Source organism: Equus asinus, chromosome 16 (assembly GCF_041296235.1).
Source record: "Equus asinus isolate D_3611 breed Donkey chromosome 16, EquAss-T2T_v2, whole genome shotgun sequence".
NCBI lineage: Eukaryota > Metazoa > Chordata > Mammalia > Perissodactyla > Equidae > Equus > Equus asinus.
This window is the reverse complement of record NC_091805.1, coordinates 1,678,960-1,704,058: the sequence shown is the minus strand read 5'-3', so window position 1 is coordinate 1,704,058 and position 25,099 is coordinate 1,678,960. Positions and strand designations below refer to the sequence as shown.

Sequence of the window (25,099 nt, the reverse complement as noted above, 5' to 3'; positions counted from 1 at the left end):
AATAATTGGATAATAATAGTATCTGCTTAGTGTCATGAGGGTTAAGTGACATAAACCCTGACGTGCGTTGGCACAAGGTTTGACACAAGGCAAGCTTGAGGTGAGCGAGGAGTCGAGCTTTTACAGGGAACGGGAGTGGCTGCACCAGGGCTGTTTTGTCTCAGCACCAGATTCACTGTTGCTTTAGGCCCAGGAACGCATTCTCACTGTTGCTGAGGTAAACCCACAGAACAAAGGGGAAACTGTCTCTAGAAAATGTGGTCTGAGCTGATTATTTTCCTGTATTCCAATAGATGGCACACAAGACCACTTCTGTTAGTGGAAAAAAGTTACCTCCAGGGGTGGAATTCTCTAAGCCTGTAAAATATCTTGTGAAAGGCACTAAGAATTATACTTTTAACTAAGAGCATGGTCATTAAACTCTAACATTACCAAAGCCACTTGAACTGAATTCCAGCATCAAGATGTCTGCTGGAATCTCACGATCTACTCTGCATTCACAGTTCATTTCCTCCCCTGCTTATCAAGAGACACCACTAAGTGCACCGACAATCACAAGGACATATCGCTGTGCGGCTAGAATACTGCGGAGTGACTGATTGCCTTAAGAGCCGTCCAGAGGCACCATATGCATTATTTAGAACCTGAGTGCAGAGCCGTAGGGGTGGCAAGACAGGGCTCCCTGTTTGGGAAGAAGGGCCTAAGAAGCCCTGTTGTCAGCGGGGTGCATCATGCCCTTGGGTGGGACGTGCATGTGAGGAAGCGGAAGCAGGTGACCACCGCTTTCGAAGGAAAGAGGAACCAGCCTGGGGCAGCAGCTCCTCACTGTTTTATCCCACAGGGAAAACCAGGCATTAGCCCTCTGCTCTTCTGCTCCCACTTGCACAAAAATCGAAGGAGAGAATGGGAGTAGGGGTAGGATAAAAAGAGGGACTGATCCTAAAAGGAGAACCAAAAAGAGGATAGTCCATGCTAATCATAGAATCATGAATCTTGCCATGCTAAAAAATTTGATTCCCTCTTTGAAAGCAAAACCTGGCTTGTCCCAATTTAACATGAAGATAGCATTAAAACCGCGGAAGGCCAGCTCGCACAATGGCGGGACTCGCCCGAGCAGGAAGGCTGCCGTCTGGAAGGCACTGATGCAGAGCTGCCGTGGTTCCCGGTCCCCGAGTGCACCACCAAAGCCGGCCTGTCGTCTTCTCGAGGCGACCTGTAGGCACGGCTGACATCACACACCTACACTCGGCGACTACATTGGCACAGGCGCAAACACGGGGTCTCACACTGCTTAGAAAGGAAACACGCTACTCGACCACACTGGGAGCTCTGTTTCCCAGCTAAACACACCATCTGCCCTGTGGACTAGATCCTGTCTGGGGCAAGAGAAGAGCCTGTCTCGGCCATCTTGAATGAGAAGTGTGGACCATCCAGCCATATTGGGTAATAGAATTTGGCTAGATGCCAGGAAATGGTTTACTTGACCTTTGAAATTCTCCTTCCACTTACAACAAATCTGCTTTCTTCATGCTAACCTGTCCTGAGTGTTCGCTTGTACACGAATATGCTGTATGGAAGAGAACAGCTACAGCTCAGGGTCCATCCAATACAGATAAATAAATATACTTTAAAATTTTTTTATCGAGGAGTAACTGCTATAAAATGAACTATACATATTTAACTATACATATGAAATTATACATAATTATGCTGTGAATTTATATGAACTTATATCTCTGTGCCCATTGCCACAGTCGCGATAACACACCTACTAGTTTCAAGTGGCCATTATGGAATAATCTGTGGGGTTACAAATCACGTCAGCATCAAGGCAAGTGCGCATCTGTGCTCTTCAGAATGTTCAGTCTACTCATCTTACAACGCCAACTGAGACAATGCCAGTTAATTAGAAAATCTAGGGAGGAAAAAAAACCCCCAAACTCCTGACTGCTAAAACACGGTGCTGTTGCCACAGCAGTCCGGCCAGCTCCCAGAGAGCCCTCGCCTGCTTTTCCAGCCGCACATGCTCGTACCTTAATGACCGCACTGGGCATAGGTCCTAATCCAACGACGAAGCAGAGCCAGGCCTGCAGAGAAACCCTAGAACTCGCCCTCAATTTAATTTGCAGGGAGGCTGGCCTCTCCTTTAACTCCTTCTTGCCTATATTTTCTGGCCTGAATTATCTCTCTGATTTCATCTTGGGAGGCAGACTTGAACCACTGAAGGGAAAAGTCAAACGCTCTGATGTCATTCACAACGTGCTACATTAAAGCTGCAAGGCGAACGTGCCCGTGCCCCCCATGAAGCACCAACTGCTCATTAAGTTCCTCCAACGAGAGGAGTCAATGTGGACCAGAGGTGTCACACCATCGGGACAGCTCTTCAGTCCCACCTCCCAGGGCACCTGGCACTGACTCTCCCTCCACCCTTCCCCAGTTCCGACACCACCGGCCTTGGCACTTTTTAAAAGGCTGCAACGCCTTTGCTATATGAGACTCCATTTGAAACAGGCAGGTTAAGCATCTCAATTTTTAACAAGTACCATATACCACCTAAATGGAGAAGATTCACGTTTCCATCAACTAGAAAACAAGGGGCCGAGGCATGAGCCTGTGTCTGACATGACGACTCATTAGGAATAACAAGATAACACTGAGAGCTGCGATGAAGTCTTTAAACCACCAGGGTCCACGGGTCCGTGCTTTAGGAGGGACCTGAGTAAGGCATGATGGAGAGGCAAGACGATCAAACCACAATACTAGACAGTCTCATTTGATGTTAAGATTACAGAACCGTAAGTTGTACTTTTCTTTTTAATTAAAAAAAGCTTTCACAGACAGATTTAGATTGATAATCTGTCATGATTCTAATGACAGAGATTCAGTGTACATTAAAAAAAATAAGGTGCATGTTTTGTTAAGTGGGAGAGAAATAAGTGAGGCTGTAGTTGATAAGACAGAGAAGAGATAAATTGACTTCGCGGATCGAGATCAGTGAAGGAACCATATCTACTGGTATGACATAAAATCCACACATACATACCTCCAATATCTGGTCACCAGCCCAAAGTCTGCCATCTCTGGCTGCTGCTCCTTCTTCATAGACTTCGTGTATCACTATAGCATCCTAAAAAAACAAATTCTTATTAATTTTCAACAACCTCAAATGCTTCCTAAAGCAAACAACCAAATCACAGGCAGCAACCCATAATTTTTTTTTTTTTTGAGGAAGATTAGCCCTGAGCTAACATCTGCTGCCAATCCTCCTCTTTCTGCTGAGGAGGACTAGCCCTGAGCTAACATCCGTGCCCATCTTCCTCTACTTTTTTATATGTGGGATGCCTGCCACAGCATGGCTTGCCAAGCAGTGCCATGTCTGCACCTGGGATCTGAACCGGCGAACCCTGGGCCACTGGAGTGGAACATGCGCACTTAACTGCTGTGCCACCGGGTCAGCCCATCAACCCATAATTTGATATTTGCTAATAATGTCATATTTCATTTGACCTAAAGATAAACAGAATCCAGTTATGATATATTCAGAGGTACAATTAATTTTTCCTAAGTTTATTATTTCACTCCTCTGGGACTGGCTTTACCTCATATTTCAAGTCATTTCCCCCATGTGTTTTCCTGTCAACCCCGTACATCGCTGCTGCGTGTGAACTTGAGGAACTGTGCGTCATTCTTATTTACATTTTACGGTATATTCTCAAACATGGTTTCAGGTATTTATTGGTATTCACGGATTTGGCATGGATGTGTGGCCTGAAGAAGGGGGTTTGTCAGGCCTCATTACTTGGCAATGAAAGAAAAGAACTTCGTGTAATGAACTGGCCCCGGGGGACAAAGTGTGGAGCAGGAGAAAGAGTGTTCACGGTCCTCAGTGGAAGGCAGCTGTGCGTTTGAATCCTGACTCTGCCACTGTGTTCTCTTGGGCAAATTAACTCCTGAACTCAGCATTCTGAGCCATAAAACCAGGACAATATCTAAGGTAGCTAAGCTTTGGGTGAGGAAAATGTTTCATGGTTAATGAATTTAAAAATAATTTATATTTCTTCAAATTAATAACCTTATGTTTTTAATCATAAAAATAACATGACCAATGTGAAGGCCTGGGGCAACACCACTGGGCACAGTAGACACAGGAGACCGCCTCCCACCTGGGCCCTCAGTGACTCCCCCCGAGACACCCCCAAGACACCTTAGGTTCCCTCCAGACAATCTACACCTATAAACCCAAATTTTACACGTTTTGGTGACACTATTTTAAAAATATTCAACTGAGTTTGTTCACACAATTTTCCCCCTTTTCTCCTCAGGTTGGGCAAGTAGTCAAGCTTTGAAATTCCTTGCCGGGATTTTTGTGGAGCTGAAAATGGAAGCAACCAAAAGTCCTTGGTTCTTTCTGTTTTATGAAACCAGTTGAGTGGCCTGCCGTAGGCGTCCTGCAGGCTGCTGGGGGAGGAACAGAGCTTCTGAGTGGAGACTGGAAACGGAGATCTGTCAGTCCCGTCATGTGAGGACTGGAGCCCTGCCCTGCCCATTCCCCGGCCCCCAGCACACACTCAGGCTGCAAGACCCTGCAGGCGATGGTCCAGGGCGTGGACTAGGCACGATCCCGCCTTGAAAGAAGTCCTGGGTCCCAAGAACCGGGGCCCAGAGGCGGCGGGACTTCTGGACTTGAAGAGACCATGTACGTAGGGGCTTGATGACGACCAGGGTGCCCTGGTGACAATGACCACCGGGGCCTGCCAACGACTAGGAGCCTCGTGAAGAAACTGGAACCCCAAGAGTTAACAAGCCACCAGGATGACTGAGGTTGAATTCTGACTTAGTCCAGAAGTCTGGGGCCTCAGACTTAGAATTAAATTGACATTAAGTAAATAAAGAAAGAAAGAAAATATTTCTTGTGAAAATATAGCAAATAAGATAGGGAAAAACAAATCCAAACCAAACATAATTCCTTAAAAAAAAAGGTTCCCACGCAAATTCTGGATAGAAAAGCAACAAAAGAAAATTAGAATCTGTACCAGATGACCCACCTGGATTCCTATGTCTTTACAATACTAAATACTCTCATTTTAGCACCACGCAGTTCTGAAAACATTCTTTATTATAGCAATTAGAGAGGCAGCCCCCAAGAGCCGGGAAAGGTTCCTCGATCCAGACAATTTACGTTTCAGATTCTATACCAGCAATAGAGTTAGACCATTCTTTGTTTTAACTCTGACTTATGGAATTTCCAGACCCAGGGAGCATTCGCATTGCCAAGAGTTTGTTTCTCTGAACTGTTTCAGGGGAATGATTTTGAGGAAACTTGCAGGGTCAGTGGCTGGAGGCGACCCCAGCCACATGGCCCAGACGACACCAAGTGCCATTTTCACGAAGGAAGTGCAGGGAGAAACTAATGCCACCTCCTGGTAACTCTCTGTGTAACAATGTTAGTTTGCAGAGTTTGGGGGCCAAACACCCCATCTTCACTGGATTGAGAGAATCAGACTGAGCTTGTACCACACATGGTTTTTACAGAGCTCAATTTTCAGCATAAAATCTGTTGATCTTGGAACATTACAAAAGTCAAATGGGAAATTTCTCTCCGTTCATGCTCCAAAGGAAGAAAAAGCCCATGAAGTTTTTAGTCCATAAAAGTTGCCTGAGCCCAAAACTCTTGGCTACTTTCTGGGTGCTCAGTGAACGATCATACATAAAAGAAATATACTGTTAATAGACTCAAATAAATGCTGAACTCACTGCCAATGATCTGTTTTCAGTCTATAAGTCTTTCTGTGTGAAAAACTCCCCATTTATTTTTTCCTTTTGCTTGACTATTGCTATAATTTCTCTTAAAGTTATCAGTGGAAACAAAAGACAACATGAGACGGCTCGGAAGGCCGAATTTCTTACCACGTGCCGGAAGCATCCTGTGCAGCTGTCATGCTAGACAGCTGTATTAACCGGGGGGGCAGAGTGAGAGGTGGGGACTAATGGTTAAATTAGAAATGTGCACTGCTAAATTCAAAAGAAAAATGGATTTGATTTATTTTTCAAAAGTTATGTAGTTCATAGGGTAGGACAGAACTGTAAAAAAGATACTGCATTGGGATATATTAAGCATCTATTTGATAAGGCTACATTAAAAATTCACTTCTTTCTTGCTTTGAAAAAATTGTGATTAAACGAAATAATGAGTCATTAATGAAAGAATGACTTCTATTATTTTATTTTATTTTATTTTATTTATTTTATTTTTTTTATTATGTATTTTTTTTTTTTTATTAATGTTATGATGGATTACAAGCTTGTGAAATTTCAGTTGTACATTTTTGTTAGTCATGTTGTGGGTACACCACTTCCCCCTCCGTACCCTCCCCCCACCCCCCCTTTTCCCTGGTAACCACCGATCAGATCTCCTTCTCAATATACTAATTTCCACCTATGAGTGGAGTCATATAGAGTTTGTCTTTCTCTTACTGACTTATTTCGCTTAACATAATGCCCTCGAGGTCCATCCACATTGTTGTGAATGGGCCAATTTCGTCTTTTTTTATGGCTGAGTAGTATTCCATTGTGTATATATACCACATCTTCTTTATCCAATCATCAGTTTCTGGGCATGTAGGCTGGTTCCACGTCTTGGCTATTGTAAATAATGCTGCGATGAACATAGGGGTGCAACGGACTCTTGAGATATCTGATATCAGGTTCTTAGGATAGATACCCAGTAATGGGATGGCTGGGTCATAGGGTATTTCTATTTTTAACTTTTTGAGAAATCTCCATACTGTTTTCCATAGTGGCTGTACCAGTTTGCATTCCCACCAACAGTGTATGAGGGTTCCTCTTTCTCCACAACCTCTCCAACATTTGTCGTTCTTGGTTTTGGATGTTTTTGCCAATCTAACGGGGGTAAGGTGATATCTTAGTGTAGTTTTGATTTGCATTTCCCTGATGATTAGCGATGATGAACATCTTTTCATGTGTCTATTGGCCATATTCATATCTTCTTTTGAGAAATGTCTGTTCATGTCCTCTGCCCATTTTTTGATCGGGTTGTTTGTTTTTTTGTTGTTAAGCAGTGTGAGTTCTTTGTATATTATGGAGATTAACCCTTTGTCGGATAAGTGGCTTGTAAATATTTTTTCCCAATTAGTGAGCTGTTTTTTTGTTTCAATTCTGTTTTCCCTTGCCTTGAAGAAGCTCTTTAGTCTGATGAAGTCCCATTTGTTTATTCTTTCTATTGTTTCCCTCAACTGAGGAGTTACAGTGTCCGAAAAGATTCTTTTGAAACTGATGTCAAAGAGTGTACTGCCTATATTCTCTTCCAAAAGACTTAATGTCTCAGGCCTAATCTTTAGGTCTTTGATCCATTTTGAGTTTATTTTGGTGTGTGGTGAAAAAGAATGGTCGATTTTCAATCTTTTGCATGTGGCTGTCCAGTTTTCCCAGCACCATTTGTTGAAGAGACTTTCTTTTCTCCATTGTAGGCCCTCTGCTCCTTTGTCGAAGATTAGCTGTCCATATGACTTCTATTATTTTAAATAAAAAATTTGGAGTTGATGATACACACGATTCTGATCCCCTCCTTGTGGATCCTCCTAAGTTAAAACGCTCTGGAGGTGTCCAAGCAAAACTGCCTCTCGGCACAGCCGAGGGCTTCCTCCCCACCACAACCCTCCCCTCTCTGCGTATTTAAATAACATTCCTGCACCCCAGAATACCTCCGAGACTCTGTCTACTGACACCAACAACTTCCAAAGCTCGTCGACTCCAGAAGCAGGCTATTTATCATCTCCCTGTGGGTGGGTTGCTGGCTGACACTGAGGAGAGGCTGTGAAACAAATGATCATGAGCTAGGCCTCTGGAGGCGGACTTCTTGTCCAAATCCCGGCACTGCTACCTCTGGCCGGGGCCTTGGGAAGACGGCAACCTCTCCAGCCCTCAGCGTCCTCATTCTCATACGGCTTCAACACTACTAGCCACGCATGAGGCTTCATGCACAGTGCCAGCACACAGAAGGAAGCAAGAACCGCTCATCTAGTCAACATCTATGTGCCAAGGATGCCACACACGCCCCTCTGAGCCATTTAATTCACAGAACAACCCAGCAAGTTCAGCATTATTAGTCTCGTTTACAGCTAGGGAAACAGTGGCTCCAAAGGGTTCAGACTTGACCAGGCCTTTGCGGCTTCTAAGTAGGAGAGAAGCAATTCCACCTCGGACAGTTTAATACCAGAGCCTGTGCTCCTGTTGCTCAGCAAGCTCCTCGTCAGTGTGAATATTTCATTTTGTACTTGTACAAAAGCTAATGGGATCTTCCATACGGCATTAATTCTCTTGAAATAGTGTCTCAACTCCACAGAAAAATCCTTGAGGACATGAGCTGATCATTCTATAGAGGGTAAACAAGCAGATGCCTTGTGGAAGTGGACACTAAGGCCCCTGGTGAGCGAGGTGGGGTGAGGCTCTGTGGATCCCTTCACTAGTGTCAGCACCTGATCAGGCCCTTGCATGCCATACAGCAGGAGGGGTTGGCCCTCTCCCTACCCAACACGGTCTCTCTCTTAATTCCATCGGCTATTCTTGTCTCTTTCTGTCTTCCTTCCTTTCATCTTTTCAGTCCTGTTTCTGTCCACCCATGTTATTCATTGAGTGATGTTTTTCTACAGGAGCAAATATAAAACATTACAATAGATACAAGCAATACACTGATATTTAAAATAAAAAGTTGTTCAGTCCAAGAAAACAGATTTCTCCTAATTAATGGTGTAGAATTGAGAATTGTTTATAGATGATCAAGACTGACATATAATCAGGGGCCAGCCCCGTGGCTGAGAGGTTAACTTCACACACTCTGCTTCAGCAGCCCAGGGTTTCACTAATTCAGATCCCAGGCGTGGACATGGCATTGCTCATCAGGCCACACGGAGGCAGCGTCCCACATGGCACAACCAGAAGGACCCACAACTAGAATATACTACTACTTACTGGGGGGCTTTGGGGAGAAGAAGAAGAAGGAAAAAAGAGAACATTGACAACAGATGCTAGCTCAGGTGCCACTCTTTAAAAAAAAAAAAAGATTGACATACAATCAAAACTGATTTCCTAATGGCAGTTGTGTGATTTCACTGCGACAACAGAAATTTAAGTAAGATGTGCTGTTTACTGACCGCCGAGACAAGACCGACAGTTTCCCTCCAGACCCTCTAAGTTAAGCATTCGACTTGCCAGCTCTCGAGCCGGGGAAGAACTTGATAGTGAGGTGGACAAGCTCTCACACAGTGGGTTTTCCCTAATGAGAAGGGTCAGGCAGGATTTCAGAGATGCAGGAAAAGTCTCCTGCTGGAAAGCTTCTCCCTCACCAGCCTATGTCTGAAACACGTTTCACTGAGGACAATGCCCTTATTCCACAACTAGGCATAATGTTAAAAAAAAAAGGACACCCAGGAAGAAGCAGCTGACTGGTAAACTCCTCCTACTGTTTAAGGGAGCACTGTCTTAAGGTCTCCATTCCTAGAAGAACAAGGGTTTATTTATGTTAAACATAGAAAGTACGTGCATGCGCTACTAGACGCAGAGGAGCCTACACTGAGGTTCCCGCCAGCACCTGTCGCTCAGCCTCCCAGCTCCAGAGCTAGAAACGCAGCACTAAGTTTCCTGTGTATTTTCACAGAGACAGTCTCTATATCTATACTGGAAAGTATGAAGGGCACCAAATGCTTGCAGGTCATGCCCTCTCTTATCTGCTGCCTCCTGTGTTTCATGAAAGTCTGCTGGAAAGCCCAGTGCCACCTCTTCTACGAAACCCTCTCTGAGTCTCTGCTCCATCTCTGGGTACCACTGAGCTCATCACAGCATCACAAGGGCTTGTTCTGGGTCTAGGTCCTGTGCAGCCTCCCCCTCGGTGGAACCCTTTTGGACGGGGGCTGCTTCCAACTCCTCTTTGCATCCTGGTGCTGAGCCAAGAGCAGGCACTCAATAAATGTCTGCTAAACCAGTATCAAAAATTTGGTTGGAGAGAGAAAAAAAGCATCAAAATGACCCAGAAAGAGGAGGCTGGTGGGGTTAGCATGTCATAATCTCATCCTAACCCAACCAAGCTTCTGATGGTAAAGTATCAGTGATATTCAACCCAAACACCCAGCACACAGGACGCTCAATCCACCTGAATTTCCAGAGGATTTACTTTAGCTCAGAGAGCGGTTCCAAGGAGCCAAGTATGAGGGACTTAATTATCCCTGAACCCCACAAAAGTCACAGACTCCTCTGGGGGACTTAAGCTCTGAATTGCTGGGAAAGAATTTCGCGACACGCAGTCAGTCACGTATCCTCAGACCCAGGCAAAGGCAGCAGATACTTCAGGCCATCAATCACCATTTTCTTGACTGTTCCAGCTGCCAACAAGTAGGTAACGTAACTCATAAACACACCAATCACTCGGCAAGAGGCAATTCTACCGTTGTCACAATAGGCCCATAACACTACAGAGCCACGTGTTAGAAAAATTAACTGAGTCTCCCGTGGACGAGGACACGAGCGAGCCCCCGTGCGGATGCACTTTTTGCACAGAATGAGACGGAATACGCTGCACTTCCAGATATGCAGCGGATTCTTCCAGCAAGCATTTTAGGACAAAACTTTGATCGAGAATTATAAGGTAGATATTATTATAAAGGACTATGCATATATGGCTCAATTTTTACTGCTTGTAGGCACATTTTACTTAATTTGGATCTCTCTGGAACTATACGCCATCTTTGCCATACTCATAAAAGTCCCCACCCCCTCTCCACAAAAAAGTCCCAAGGGACATTTGAACTACAGAAAAGTTACACATTAAATTTCACATTTTGGTGGAAAACATGCTAACCAGTGACTCAAAAAGAGCGTTATGTCTTATTTCCCTGCTTTATGGGAAAAATCCCTCCTAACAAGAAAACCCACGAGGACCAAAAGAAATAATAAAAGTATTGCATATAAAATGGCGTCATTTCCTTCCTCTGGAAGAAACCATGCTCAGATCCATGGCCTTAGAGCAGCAGCGCTATTTTGAAACATCATTTAATAGTGTTCCCGCCTGTGGCCGTCACTGTTCAGAAATCCTACAGAAACACCTTATACACAGTAGACGACCTTCTCACGAGGGGCGATGATACAGAGTGGGTGGAGAGACCCTCAGTCCAAGGTGGTGCAAACCCAAACCACACAGCCCCGCACTGGAAAACACACGCAGACGAATTACGTTCCTGACTCGCAGTGTCTACTGCACTTGTGGAGTTTAAAAAGGAGGCGCTGGGTTCAAACTGCTGAAGTCCATCTCACTTGGAGAAAGCTGAAAGGCTCAATCTGTGTTTATATAAACAAAGGGAGGAGGGTCTGAGGACATGATTCTTCCCTGTCCCAAATACTTTGTGACAAATTCTTTAAAAACCAAGCTTCTCTATTGTATTTCAACTAGAATGTGATTGGCAAATCAAGGGCAGTGGGTGTGGAAGAGGGCTCAGGCCGCGAGTGAGAGGGGTCCCATCTCTAGACTGCTCTGCAGGGATCCAGCTTCGCACGAGGCTCTGCGTGGACCGCTGTGTTCACTATACTGGGCAGCATCAGGAGAGCATGGAGCAGAACGACAGGGCTTGTAAAGCCATCCCAGCTTTACCATTTCAGGCTCCTATGAACACATATATTGTGCAAAGTGAAGCCGAGAGAGCCACTGTGTCACACAGATGCTTGGGCCCTGCCCAGGAATGAGACCCTTCTAAACGGCAGACCAGAAGAACCCCAGCTCCCATAGGCAGAGAGAGATCAGAAAGACACAGGGGCTGGGGCAGACTCCGCCTTAATTATCTTTTGCTGCAAAACTTCATGGCTTAAGACAAAAACCAACCATTTGTTTGCTCGTAATTCTGTGAGTTGGCAGTGTGGGCGAGGCTCAGCTGGGCAGCTCTTCTGCTCTAAGTTGACCAGACGTGAGTGCAGTCAGGGGGCTGGGCCGGCTGTGTCCTGGCCGGCCTTACTCTCACGTCTGGGGCCTCAGCTGGGATGGCGGGGCCCTCTCCCTCCACATGCTCTCTCCACATGGCGTGTCATCCTCCAGGAGCCAGCCGGGCTTGTTTGCCATGTGGTGGTGTTTCAGAAGGGCAAGAGCTGAAGTACAAGGCCTCTCCAGGCCAAAGCTTGGAGGGCCCACAAAGCCATTTTCATTACTATGCGTCAGAGCAAGTCAATGGGCCAGCTCCAATTCAAGCAACCTGGAAAGAGCTGAACAAAATTTATGGTTAATTTTAATCTACTAGAGACTCTATCAAAGTCGGCCAGAGGAGTCTTCCAGCCTGTCAATAATGGGAGGCAGCGCTGTAGGGTGGGAAGAGCGCTGGCTATGGCCACATAAACCTGTGTTCAGATTTTAGCTCTACCACTTACTGTAGCTTTGTGACATTTGCATTAAGTTATGTAACCTCCCTGAGCCAGTGTTTCTGCCTCTGTAAAATGGAGCTAATAAATCCTATCTTTTATGGTTTGAAGATGAAATGAAATTACGTATGTAATGTCAAGCGATGTGTCAGCCAAACAGATGTTGAGTAACCGCTAACGAGGGCTCCTAATACACACATATCCAAGGTTCAAGGGCATATCTGGGAGACAAAGGAAGGAATACACATCTGTCAGAGTCGTCAAAAGCCATGATTCTGAGGATGAATGACACCAGTCTTGGTCCATTTTTTAATTTCTAATTTTTCTGTTATCCTAGTCGTCCCAGAAGATAACCGATTGCTTCTTTCCAAGAAAGATTATGCTACAAGGGTATTTCAGATTATTCTTTCTCAAGTCAAGGACTGCTCAGAGCTGAGTCTAAGGGACCATCTGAATGTCCACAGGATCTAAGCCAGACTACAAGAGTCCTGTCCCAGAGAGTTTGATTCTTGTTTCAGTCAAGCACGGTCAATCATCACTGTCCACCGTTTCCACATTTGTGAATTTCTCTGCTCCCCAAAATCAGTGCTCTTGGTGCTTTCATGTCATCTGCAGATATGTGCAGAGTGGTAAAAACTTGAGTTGCTGATTCACTTGTTCTCAGCTGAGGTAGAATAAGGCGACGTTTTTGCCTTTTGTTTCAGCTCTCATACTGTAAACAAGCGTCCTTTTCGTGGTCTATTTAACACCACGTGTTTTGCATTTTTGTGCTTTTTATAGGTGATTTTACTGTTTAAAATGGCCCCCGGGCACAGGGCTGAAGTGCTGATCTTCCTAAGCAGAGAAGGCTGTGATGTGCCTCACAGACAGAATGTGTGTTGGATGAGCTGCCTCTGCTTACGAGGTGCTGCCAGCCATGTGGTCACGTGAATGAGTCAGAACAGATACTAAATGGAGTATCTCTGAACAGAAACACGCATGAAACAAGATCGCATATTTATCTGCTGTCGCAAACGCTGTGACCAGAGGCTCGGAGGAATCTCCTCTGTGTTTCCCCTGGACGTGATGGCTGCGTATCCACTAATTCAGGTCTGCTGTGATGTCACAGAACAGAGCCATCGCGAATACAGAACTGACTGTACTTCCCACAGCTACTTTTCCCTGTTGCTGTTTCACTACAGCAGAAATGGGCAGCCCAACGTGAAAGGTGACAAAGCTGAAGCACAGACAGATGCCATCCACACTACAGACGGCAGGACTCATGCCGACAAAGGCAGCTCTCTGCTGTCCTTGCTACAGCGGAGCAGTGGGTCGATCAACCCAAGGATGGAAAACTTAGAGCATTTTCCTCACACTGTGGCACGTGTTGCTATGTATATACTCAGTGTGCTTTGTGGATCTATATTTTTGAAGTAATTACAAAGGTTAAATGCAAAGATGATTTGAGACAAGTTGCAAAGTGGCTAATCTTCCCCACCTTCAGACCAGGAACTTTCTCTTCTCTGATGCACAAGATACTTGGCACAGACTCATTGATTCACGAGAAGCAAAAGGTCAAGATGCTCCTTAATTCAATATCTCATAAGAACATGTAGGACGTGAGGCATAAGGCAGTCGATAAACACCATATTTCCCTTATTCTAAGATGATGTTTTTCTCATTGGTTTTACAGTTTTGTAATTTGGATGAGTCTCATGGTCAAGTGAACCTTTAATGTGCTGCTTTCCCACCATGGATACAACAAAAGACCATTACTTTAGAAGAAATACAATATTTGTCAAATTGATATAGTTTTGGTTGCCAACTCCATAGGCTGAATATACAATCGCTTCTGTTTGGAAACCTGAAGGGGCCACAGCTGTACAGTACAGGGACGCCAGCAAGAGTCAGAGGTGCTCCCCCCTCAGACGTGGATTCACAGTTTTTAACATCTGGATGCTCTACTCTGCTCACCAATGAACTACGGTTCACTACACAGACTCTAAGAATCTCAGAACACAGTCAAGACTTCCATTAACCCCCATAAAACTCTGCTACAACAGGAACAGAGTCCACACAGCCGAATCTCGATGTACCCATCTCTTCTAACATGCTGGGTAGGGTATGAAGATCTGCACCTACCAACCCTGCAAACAGAAAGGACGTGGGTCACAAGGTTCAGTCCCTATTATTCTGGAACACTGAAATATTCTCAGGTAATAAACTACAGACACATAAATGGGCATTAAACCACAACAGATGTAGAGGCTCTCTATTTGTGTGTGTGAGGAAGACTGGCCCTGATCTAACATCTGTTGCCAATCTTCCTCTATTTTGTATGTGGGACACCTACCACAGCATGGCTTGACGAGTGGTGTGTAGGTCTGTGCCCAGGATCCGAACCTGCAAACCCCGGGCTGCTGAAGGGGAGTGTGTGAACTTAACTACTATTCTACCAGGCAGGTCCCGAGGCTCTTTTGACATAAAAGTAAAAGTAAGATTAAATGATCAGTCATGCAGGAAGAAATAAGACGAGTCTGTTGTGTGTGTGTGCGTGTGTGTGTGTGTGTGTGCGTTAAAGCAATGGATTATGTAAGCTATCTCACACAAACTCAGGACTGCAGACTCTCGTACACTATTTACAGGTAACTAAAATGTGGAATGAAAATCACAGCAATAAAACAGTTAATATAAGAATTGTTGTGAATATATAAAAACGTTTCACATTTTAAGACTCTGAAAAGCTTTCTTTTCTCAAGCTCAAAAAATAAACGATTTTATATTTACTTAAAATGGAGTTCCCTTGCCAAGTCTGATTTAACAAAAAGTTGATGCTCATCAATACGAATATAATTTTTCATACTGAAATACAGATTTATTAAGGAAACGGGATAATATTGGCATTATACTTTTATAAGTCCCTATAGTTCCATCTGGTCCTTATTTATCGAAATTTTACTCAGCTTGCATAATATTTTTGCTTACAATCATATTCTTTAAGATCAGAAATGCCCAAATCTGGAAATTCAGAGGTACTATTCATTAACATTCTTTTAGTGTGATTCATAGAATTTTTGGCAAACTCTGCTTTGATTTTAAAATAAAACTAAGGTAATAAGATGTTTTGTGTAAAAATATATGACTTAAGCAATAACGATAAAAGGAGTTCGGCTCTGGGGGATTACACGCCAAGGCAGACCACACACCTCATGAAACAGACTGTGCAGAGTTCATCTGAAGGGGAACAGCACAATAAAACACTCACTCAAATGCAAAATAGCTTTCCCTCCTGTTTGCTTTAAAAGTACCCAGTGGTCAGTCCTACATCTAAATGGCCAAAAGCAGTAACGGCCAAACCATGGCACGCAGCTCGGCAAAGGGTTACATGAGGTCACTTCAGGACCGGACGTATGGTGACAGCCAGGGACAGGTACTCCGCCTTTCAGTTTCTGGATGGACGAGCTCTGCCACATACTATCCAGAGGGAGGGTCCCACCCTGATGCTTCTTGCTAACATGCCTGCCCCACAGAACTTCTGTGTAATAAGAATGAATTAAATCAGTGTGAAATCCGGTGGTGAAAAAAAATACAGGCTTGAAACTTGGAGAGAAACGACAAGATTCTGAACGTGACATTCCCAGGCCTTTGCCCTATTAAGAATATCTAAGTTTTACAATCTATCCTGGGAAACTCTGACCTCATTCACGATCAGAGGGTACCAAGAGCACAAAGGCAAACAAAAGCCCTGGTCTAATCGCTTCCTCTTGCAAAGAGACACACTTCCCCCAGCCCAGAGAACAGCAACTGGGGCTGAGGGTGACAAACTTTCTTTTCCAAAAGTGATGACAATTACTAGCTCCCATAAAACAAAACAAGACAAAAAACAGTAACTAGGCCTCATTCTCTAGTCAAAAAAACTCAAGACTTTGGAGTTTTAAGAAATTTGTGAGGGGCCGGCCCGGTGGCACAACGGTTAAGTGCACACGTTCTGCTTCGGTGGCCTGGCGTTCGCTGGTTCAGATCCTCGGTGTGGACATGGCACCTGCTTGACAAGCCAGGCTGTGGTAGGCGTCCCACATATAAAGAAGTGGAAGACGGGCACGGATGTTAGGCCAGGGTCAGTCTTCCTCAGCAAAAAGAGAAGAATTGGCAGCAGATGTTAGCTCAGGGCTAATCTTCCTCAAAAAAAAAAAAAGAAAGAAAGAAAGAAAGAAATTTGTGAGATGGAAATGTGGAGAGAGAGAAGTAGTTTTCTTACACGACCATCATCTTGGAGAGGAGAGTCATACACGTAAAGGTCCCTCCCCAAATAACAACAGTTTCCTTGGGGAGCGGCTGCCTGTCTTTGTCAAAATACTTCTCTCTCCCCAGGCAGGCCCTTCCAGGTGCGGCCAGCTGATGCTTGGAAGGTTTTTCCTTCAATAGCAGGAACGCTGTTTTTCACTGAGCCCCTCAGAGTGCCTCCACAAGAAGATAACCCTACGTGTTTGCAGAAAGTCCTCACTGTCCTTTCTGGTCTTCTCATTTCCAATACGTTCAATTCTTCCTCAAACGATGTGGTTCAGCAATGCTGTTGTCAGTCACATGATCTCACCCAGAGATGAAGGGGATGCTGCAGCTACAGCTAATACTGATCACAGACACGCTCCAGCTGGATCTAACAGCACGTGCAAAGGCCATGCCTCAGTGGGAACAAGACTTCTTAAAGGAACTGAGTGTGGCCGGCATGGCTGGAGTTCAGAGTGGCACAAGGAGGCTGGATAGAGAGTCATAATTTTTTTTTTTTGAGGAAGATGAGCCCTGAGCTAACATCTGCTGCCAATCCTCCTCTTTTTGCTGAGGAAGACTGGCCCTGAGCTAACGTCCATGCCCATCTTCCTCTACTTTATATGTGGGACGCCTACCACAGCCTGGCTTGTCAAGCAGGTGCCATGTCCACACCTGGGATCTGAACCGACGAACCCCGGGCTGCTGAAGTGGAACGTGCGCACTTAACTACTGTGCCACCGGGCCGGCCCCTAGACAGTCATATTTTTGTGTGCAAGGCATTATATGGGGACACGGAAGATAGAAAATGAAATAAAACAGGTCTGTCCTCGGGCAGCACAGGGTCTGCTGGGTGAGAGGGATAACTCCTTTCACACATGAAGGTCGATGACACAGAATGGTAATGCCAGAAAAGGGCCCAAATCGTGTCGCTTTGGAGTCAGAATGTCTGATTAAACCACAGCTGGACCAGCTGCTAATATTATGTCCTTGGAGCAGTTACCTAACTCATCTGTGCCTCAGTTTCCTCATCTGTAAAATGGGATAGTGCTACTTCCTCCCCTCTAGGGTTGTTGTGAGGATTAGCATAAATACTAATTACACATTAAGAATAGTGCCTGAATCACTTTTTAAAAGTTTGATGCTGAAAAAACATCTAATTATCTAGAAACGAAGTCATGCTTCTCAGTGTGCGGGTAACACACCACAGACACACAGACGAAGGGAGCGAAGGATCTACTTTAACAGGAATGTTTAATAACAACAAATAATAAGTGAACTCGGTACAGACAGGAGCTGGGAAAAGTTTATCTTAATTAATCCACAGACAACCTGAAGAGGCCGACTTTGTTACCACCATCACTGCATCAACGAAGAAAGCAGCAGATGTAACTTAGAGAGGTTCAGTTGCTTGCCCAAGGCCCCACAGTCAAAGCTCTGGGATTCTGACGCCTTGGACTCAGCATCCCTCCTCTGCGAGGCTGCCTCATAGGTTTGATGGAACACAGTGTCCACGGTCCGGGACCTTTGGCAACGGTACCCAGAGAAAGGGAGATGCATAGGGTGCGGGTCCTGGGAACCTTTCCTCATTCGTTCTCCACTTCATCTGCTCAATCCCAAGAACAACGCACACCTGCCAATGTTCTAAGATAAAAGATTTATTTCTTAAGTTTTTCTTTCACTTCTCTAGAATTCCCAAGGCTGATACCAAAATAACTCCAAGAGATGACCCTGCAGAGCTATATTTTACTTCTTCTGAGGACACTGGAGATAAAACTTCTAACCAGTAAGCAAACATTTCTGAGAAGGGGACACTGAGGGATTCAGGGAGAGGCTTAAGGAAAATGGTTCAAGCATCATAAGAGCTAAGAGTCCTTGGTCTTTCATTTGGCAGAATGTGCCAGGTCCTCTGGGCTGCAAGATTTCATGCAAATTACCACTCCAAGACCAAAGGGAGGAGGGGACAGGATGAAAGAATGGATGGATGGAAGGAAATAAAAAATAAAAAATATCTTTTTTATGCAATGTGTCTTGTGTGGTTTCCTGGCTGTGTGGCCCCCTCAAATTCACATCGAAATCCTAAGCCCAGCGTGATGGTCTTAGGAGGTGGGGCCTCTGGGAGGTGATTAGGTCATGGGGGTGGAGCCTCGTGAATGGGATTAGCGCCCTTCTAAGAGGCACCACCGAGCTCCCTTGAGCCTTTAACCACGTGAAGACACAGCAACAAGTCTGCAACTCAGCAGAGAGCCCTCACCTGACCATTCTGGCGCCCTGATCTCGGAGTTCTAGGTTCCAGAACTGTGAGAAATAAATTTCTGTTGTTTATAAGCTACTAAGTCCGTGGTATTTTGTCATAGTGGTCCAAACTGCTTACAGGACACTGGCTTAGGAGAAGCACATAAAAAGTAGCCTATGCTAATTTAGTCTACAAAGTGTGTACTACAGCTCTACTTTTTTCTACTTTCCAGAGAAAGTCCTATTTGAATAGTCCACATTATGGTTTTTCCTTGGTTGATCCTCTCCATTAGACGGTAGACATCAAAGGCAGTAGAACCGACTTGAATGAATGTGGGAGCTCTTTGAGGACAGGGTTATTTCACTCAATTTCATACCCCTAGCACTAAGCAAAGGACAGCCTTTGAGCAAACACGTGCGCCCCATCACAGAAGAGCCCCCTCACCAAAAGCAGGCCCACGAGCACATCACAAGATGAAAGCAACAAGAAGTCGGTGGGGACTGGGGCCAGGCGTGCTCACAGACTTCCCAAGAGGCTCACCCTCATTGTTATCTTGGTATCTTAAAAGGTGACTGGCTGCAAATACAACGGATGCTAAGTGAGAGCTCTCTCTGTGATCTCAGAAACCACCTGTCTTGGCTCCAGAGACACTACTTACAGCAGGTAGGACTGATGTGGTGTCGAGACCGAGTCCCAGAGGCTCGATTCCTCCAAAGACGGCAAAAATTCCTGTTGGACACACAACAAAGAGGGCCCAGAAACCCTAACCGGGAGGGTCACCAACAGCAGGATGCTCTTTCCCGGCACCAGAGCTGAAGGAAGGATGCACCACATTATCAAACGTGCAGAGCCAAGTGCAAAGGTGCTTCGGCTGTGGGTCCCAGGGCTGTCCCCTGTCCCTTTAGACGCTCTGTTTGCTAACTTCCTCTTGTGGACGCCGGCCCAAGACCTGACCGGACAGGTGACCTGGAGTGTCAACGAGGCTGCGTGCTCCTTGTCAAAACTCAGAGGGGGAAAAAAGGAAGATCTTCATTGTGGTAAACAATGGTTCTATTTGTTCCAGCGCCTCCCACCCCTGCTGTCAGCCTCCCCCAGCGACTGCCGGTGTTATCTAACTTACGTTCTTGACAAGGGACCCAGGTTAGGAGATGCAGGCTGTGTCCCATTGCTCATTTTTAAGTGGTGCCATCCTTCCAAGGACAGCGGGATTTATAGTCTCAGGAGGCAGACCTATATTTTATGAAGATCAAGATGCTCTTAAAGAATTTTTTTGGCTGCCTCATGGTGGTAAGAGAAGCTGAGCACAGACTTCAGCAAACAGCCTCACACCCAGGAGGCAGGAGACGATGCCGAGCAGTGGAAGTGCCAAGCTGGCGGCCGGCAGCACAGACGTTTGAATATTAAAGACCCAGGAGCAGCATGGGCACATCTTATTCAGGTTTTCCAACCACCCACACAAAGCAAAATCAGATGAACAACAACAAAAGCAAAAAAAAGAATCAACTAACAAACTCATTCAGCCAGGCCAGACACGCTGATTAAACTCTTCTGATTTCCTCTGGGAAATCTAGTTCTGCCTTATTTTAAGCAGTAGAAAGACACTTATTTTACAAAAAATAAATCAGAGGGTTAGTTTTTCTTTATGAAAGAATTCACTACAGAATTTCCTTAAAATGTAATTTCTCTGGTTCATTTCAAATATAGCTTTATTTGTACAAATTCAATTTATTTAATATTCAGGAACATCTCTTTGGGAAAATGAGGAAACAGGCCCTGGGAGGAGACATCCCATGTTCAGGGTCAACTAGCAGTTTCTGGAAACTTCCCAACGGCCTTAGTGTAACAGCTACACATGTGCACATACATACAAAATGTCCTACTGCTTATGAAGTCTGATTTCATCACCACCCTGTGAGTCAGGACCATGAAGCTCAGGCTGCACCTGTGGGAACAGAGGCTGGGGAGTACGTGTCATGCACAGTTTCTCACTATGTACTGGGACGAGGCCAAGCACTGTCTCCAGGTACCTCGCTGACCCTCCTACAGCTCCACAAGGCATGACTGTCCCTGTTAAAGACCAGGAAATAGGCTCCAGAGCTTGAGGAGCCTGCCTCAGCTGGTGAATGGTAGAGAGAAAGTAAGACTGAGAGCTAAGACAGGAACACCGACCATCAGCTCCACGTTCAGCAGAGGAGAGACCATGGCAGCTGGGGGGCCAGGAAAGACGTAGCCAGGGAGGGGACCAGAGGAGGCACAGGATCCTGATGAGTAAGACGTCCTCGGGGAGGGGACTGGAGGAGGCACAGGATCCTGATGGGGAAGACATCCTCGGGGAGGGGACTGGAGGAGGCACAGGATCCTGATGGGGAAGACGTCCTCGGGGAGGGGACTGGAGGAGGCACAGGATCCTGATGGGGAAGACATCCTCGGGGAGGGGACTGGAGGAGGCACAGGATCCTGATGGGGAAGACGTCCTCGGGGAGGGGACTGGAGGAGGCACAGGATCCTGATGGGGAAGACGTCCTCGGGGAGGGGACTGGAGGAGGCACTGGATCCTGATGGGGAAGACATCCTCGGGGAGGGGACTGGAGGAGGCACAGAATCTTGTTGGGGGAAGGCAGAAGGAAAGCAGTCTTCAGGGAGCGGAGCAGAGTCTGAGAGGCTGAACTGCATGTGTGGGTCTGGGTAACAGTGGTCTGGTGTGGTCTTACGTGGGTGGCTGTGTTTCCTCCTCACACAGCAGGAGCTGGCAGGATGGCTGAAAGGCTGGCCAAAGTGTTTCCATGAACTGCGCAAACACCAGCTCACATATAATTAGAAGGCATTACTAAAAACATGATTTCAAAAGACAGCCTGGAGCCACTCACTTGAAGGGAAACTTACTTCTAAGGAACAGTTTGCCCCTCTCCTCAATGACGAAAGCTGAACAGAGAGCCTTCCAAGCCAGACCACAAGAGACGCAGAAAAGCTCCAGGGCCATAAGGAGGCCAACAGGAAAGGGCTGGAGCTACACCTGGCTGCTGAGGTCGTGAACTCCAGGTGTTCCCAGTTCCACCAAGCTGATGACAACAGCACAGTGTATGGGGGAAGCCACACACAGCAGTTCCTGCTTGCACAGGCCAAAGGAGAGTAATTCAGGAAATAAATTATCTTCAGCTCTGGAGAAAAGTGCTACCAGAACTTTAATGAAGCCGAAGGAGATAAAATCCTCTAATAAATAAACAGCGGCCTCTGAGCACATCCAGGTTCTGGGGTTCCTAGGAGGATCGAAGTCAGCAGCAGGATTCTCTAGATCAGGAGGGGCAGGAGGAGGGGACCACGACCAGGAGCTGTGTGGAAGGCACTGACTCGGGTTCTGCAGCAGATGCTGTTCCTGAGCTGCCTAGTGTGTCAGGACTAATGTTTATTACAAAAAACAGAGCAGGCCCTTCCTACCTCCAACAGCACTAACACAGGAACATTATGTTCCACCCAAAGTGGAAAAAATCACTTTATTGATCATATTATACTTGCTTTATCTGTAAATCTGGCAAATACAATTTATTCCTCACTAAACATATTCATTTCTATATGACTATGAATTAGCATACGCATTAATGAGTGACTATCTCTAGGGAGAGGCCCTGCGTGGGGTGGGTGGAGGGCAGAGCCAGGGTGAAAGGGTACGAGGGAGGTTTATTTTTCCCTTTATATCTTTTCGTGTCAATTTAACATTGAATAATGTGCATGTTTTACCCACTCAAATATCTGTGCATTGATTAACTCAATTTTGAGTAAATCAAAACCCAGGAAGTTTTACATTTTAATGGCACTATTGATTAGTGACAATCAAAAGGTACCAAATAATCAAAGATCCATCATCCAAGCAAAAAATGATGTTCTAGACCAATTTCTAAAAAAGATTATGAGTGGACATGAATATGGTCAGAATAAAGCAAAGCCTAAGTTGTTGGGCTGGAATGGTGGAATGTGCAGTATGCTTCGATGCTGCATTCCACTAAATAATGATGATGACGATGATAGTAGTTCATACCTATTTCACACTTAGCCCATGCCAGGCACCATCCTAAATACTGTCGTAACATTTCTGAATGCCGTTCTGTTGCTGGTCTAAGGAGCATCTATAAGATGGAGAAAATCCTAGTGGATGTTAAAGACTGAGAAACACCTGAGAGCTGGCCAGCATATGGATGCTGTTTACACTTAGGTCTTTTCCGGACCAGGAAAAAGGCAAATCTTCCGCAGACGTGACACAGGCCATAACGAGGCGCAGCAACTACCCGTGTGACAGGGGACACACTTCACTTCCGGAGACTCACCAAGGGCGTGTCCTTTCCTCCCACGATGCTGAGCCCGAGCCCCGAGCGTCCCTTGGATATTTCTATAATCATCTCCTGGCCAGGGACAATGGGACACGTGGCAGGGTCCACTGACAGCGGAGCCTGGAAACCACCTGGACAAGGATGGAACAGAGTGAGAGGCAGGTGGAAGGCGCAGCTCAGCTTGGCACTCAGGGCCCAGGAGGGCGGGGTCTGCACATGCACCATCGCACTCCTTTCCTGCATGCCCCACGACAGAAAAGCTGGGTCACGACTGCCCAGTCACCCAGGGACGAAACATGATATTCCTACCACACTTTTGACACTAAAACAATAAACTGCTTCCCTTTCCAAAATCACCCATTTTAGGTATAGTTGAAATTTTTTTAAATCTTAAAACACACCACAAAAACTGGTATGGAAAAATTTAAGATGATTAAATGACCAAGTTCATACAGGCATATGTTATCACGAGAATAAAGACTAGTGTGACAGAAGATTCTGAGTTACAGTTATAAATACCAGTTAAGAAATAAGGCTTCAATAGTTACAGAGCCCATCATACGAATTAACGTACAAAGGATTTAATCAATAAAGTATGATGTAACCAAGAATAACAATTACCTAAAAATTATCTCCAATTATGTATACAGTGGAAAAAAAATGTATTATAAACACAACATTCAAGAATTAATTGCTGGGTCTGTAACTGAAAAGCTTGTTAAGAGTCACTGCATTTTTACAAAGGTTTACTTCTTAAAAATCATTGTTTTAGACCTGGTTTTTCCAAAAACTGGGAACAAAATATTTACAGGCTAAGAAAGATGTTTAATAATAACCATTTAGCATAAGTTCTACATATGTGTGTTGTCCAGGTAACTGAACCTGACCACTGAAAAACCGAAACACTCAGAACGTCAGTTTCAGGAGAATCTTTTACAAACAACGTCGCCAGAGGACGTCTCCGCTCCCGGTAACCGGTCCATCACCAGTTCTGGTCCCCGCGCTGGCGTGACTCACAAGCGGGCCGACCCCATAGGGCGCCCCCTGCTGGTCGCTGCCGTGAGCGCACAGGGCCACGCTGAGACCCAGGAAGCTCAGTAAACTGCACGCGGAGGGCGGCCGACCATGGCCTGCGGGCCAGGAATCGTTTTAAAATTTTCCAGAGGTTGAAAAAAAAATCAAAAGAAATATAGTACTTCAAGATGTGAAAATTACACGAAATTCAAATTTCAATGTCCATAAGTAAAGTCATATTGGAACACAGCCCTGCTAATCTGTTTACATCTGGTCTATGGCTGCTCTCGCGCCACAACGGTGGAGTCGAGCAGCTGCGATAGAGACCGCGTGGCCCGCAAGCCTTCAATATTTACTATCTGGCACTTTACAGAGAAAGTCTGCCAATCCCTGGTATAAAACAAAGGGAAAGAGGCTCAAGGTCAGCCTGTGGGGGGTCCTGCTCTGACTCAGCAACAATCATGGTGTTCATGGCACAAGGGCACAGGTTTTGGAGTGGTGCAGACGTGGCTTGAAGTTCCCAAGAGGGACTGAGAAGGTGGGCGAAACTTCTCATTAGAAAAACGCATGTGACCCCTATCCAATAGGCTGTCAGAGGAACTGAACGCACGGATATGTCGTGAGGCCCCCAGCCCAGGGCCTGGCAGAGTGTAGGCATCCACGGAGCTGCTGTTCCTGACCACACGGAGTTTATTAATCTAATGGCCTCCTGGTTAAGAATGGGAAACTTAGTGACAACCTCAGTAACAGTAAAAAATGCCGTATTAGAAGTAGAATATTAAATTGTAAACCTAACTTGTCTCTAGACGTTTTGCAGCATATGTATTTCATGCTACATTTTCCATTAATTTACAATAAAAACATGCAGAAT

At 45.4% G+C, this 25,099-nt stretch overlaps 1 protein-coding gene across 3 annotated transcripts in view; it reads right to left on the bottom strand.

Annotated features, from left to right (window-relative positions):
- Positions 1–25,099, bottom strand: part of PATJ (PATJ crumbs cell polarity complex component) — a 309,336-nt gene that overhangs the window by 37,437 nt on the left and 246,800 nt on the right. For all 3 annotated transcript variants that reach the window (XM_044749519.2, XM_044749521.2, XM_014854688.3), the window contains exons 33-34: positions 23,212–23,345; positions 3,044–3,127 (exon numbers count right to left, since the gene is read on the bottom strand). In XM_044749519.2, the coding sequence (XP_044605454.2) occupies positions 3,044–3,127; positions 23,212–23,345 (218 nt within the window). The remainder of the gene's footprint in view (positions 1–3,043; positions 3,128–23,211; positions 23,346–25,099) is intronic.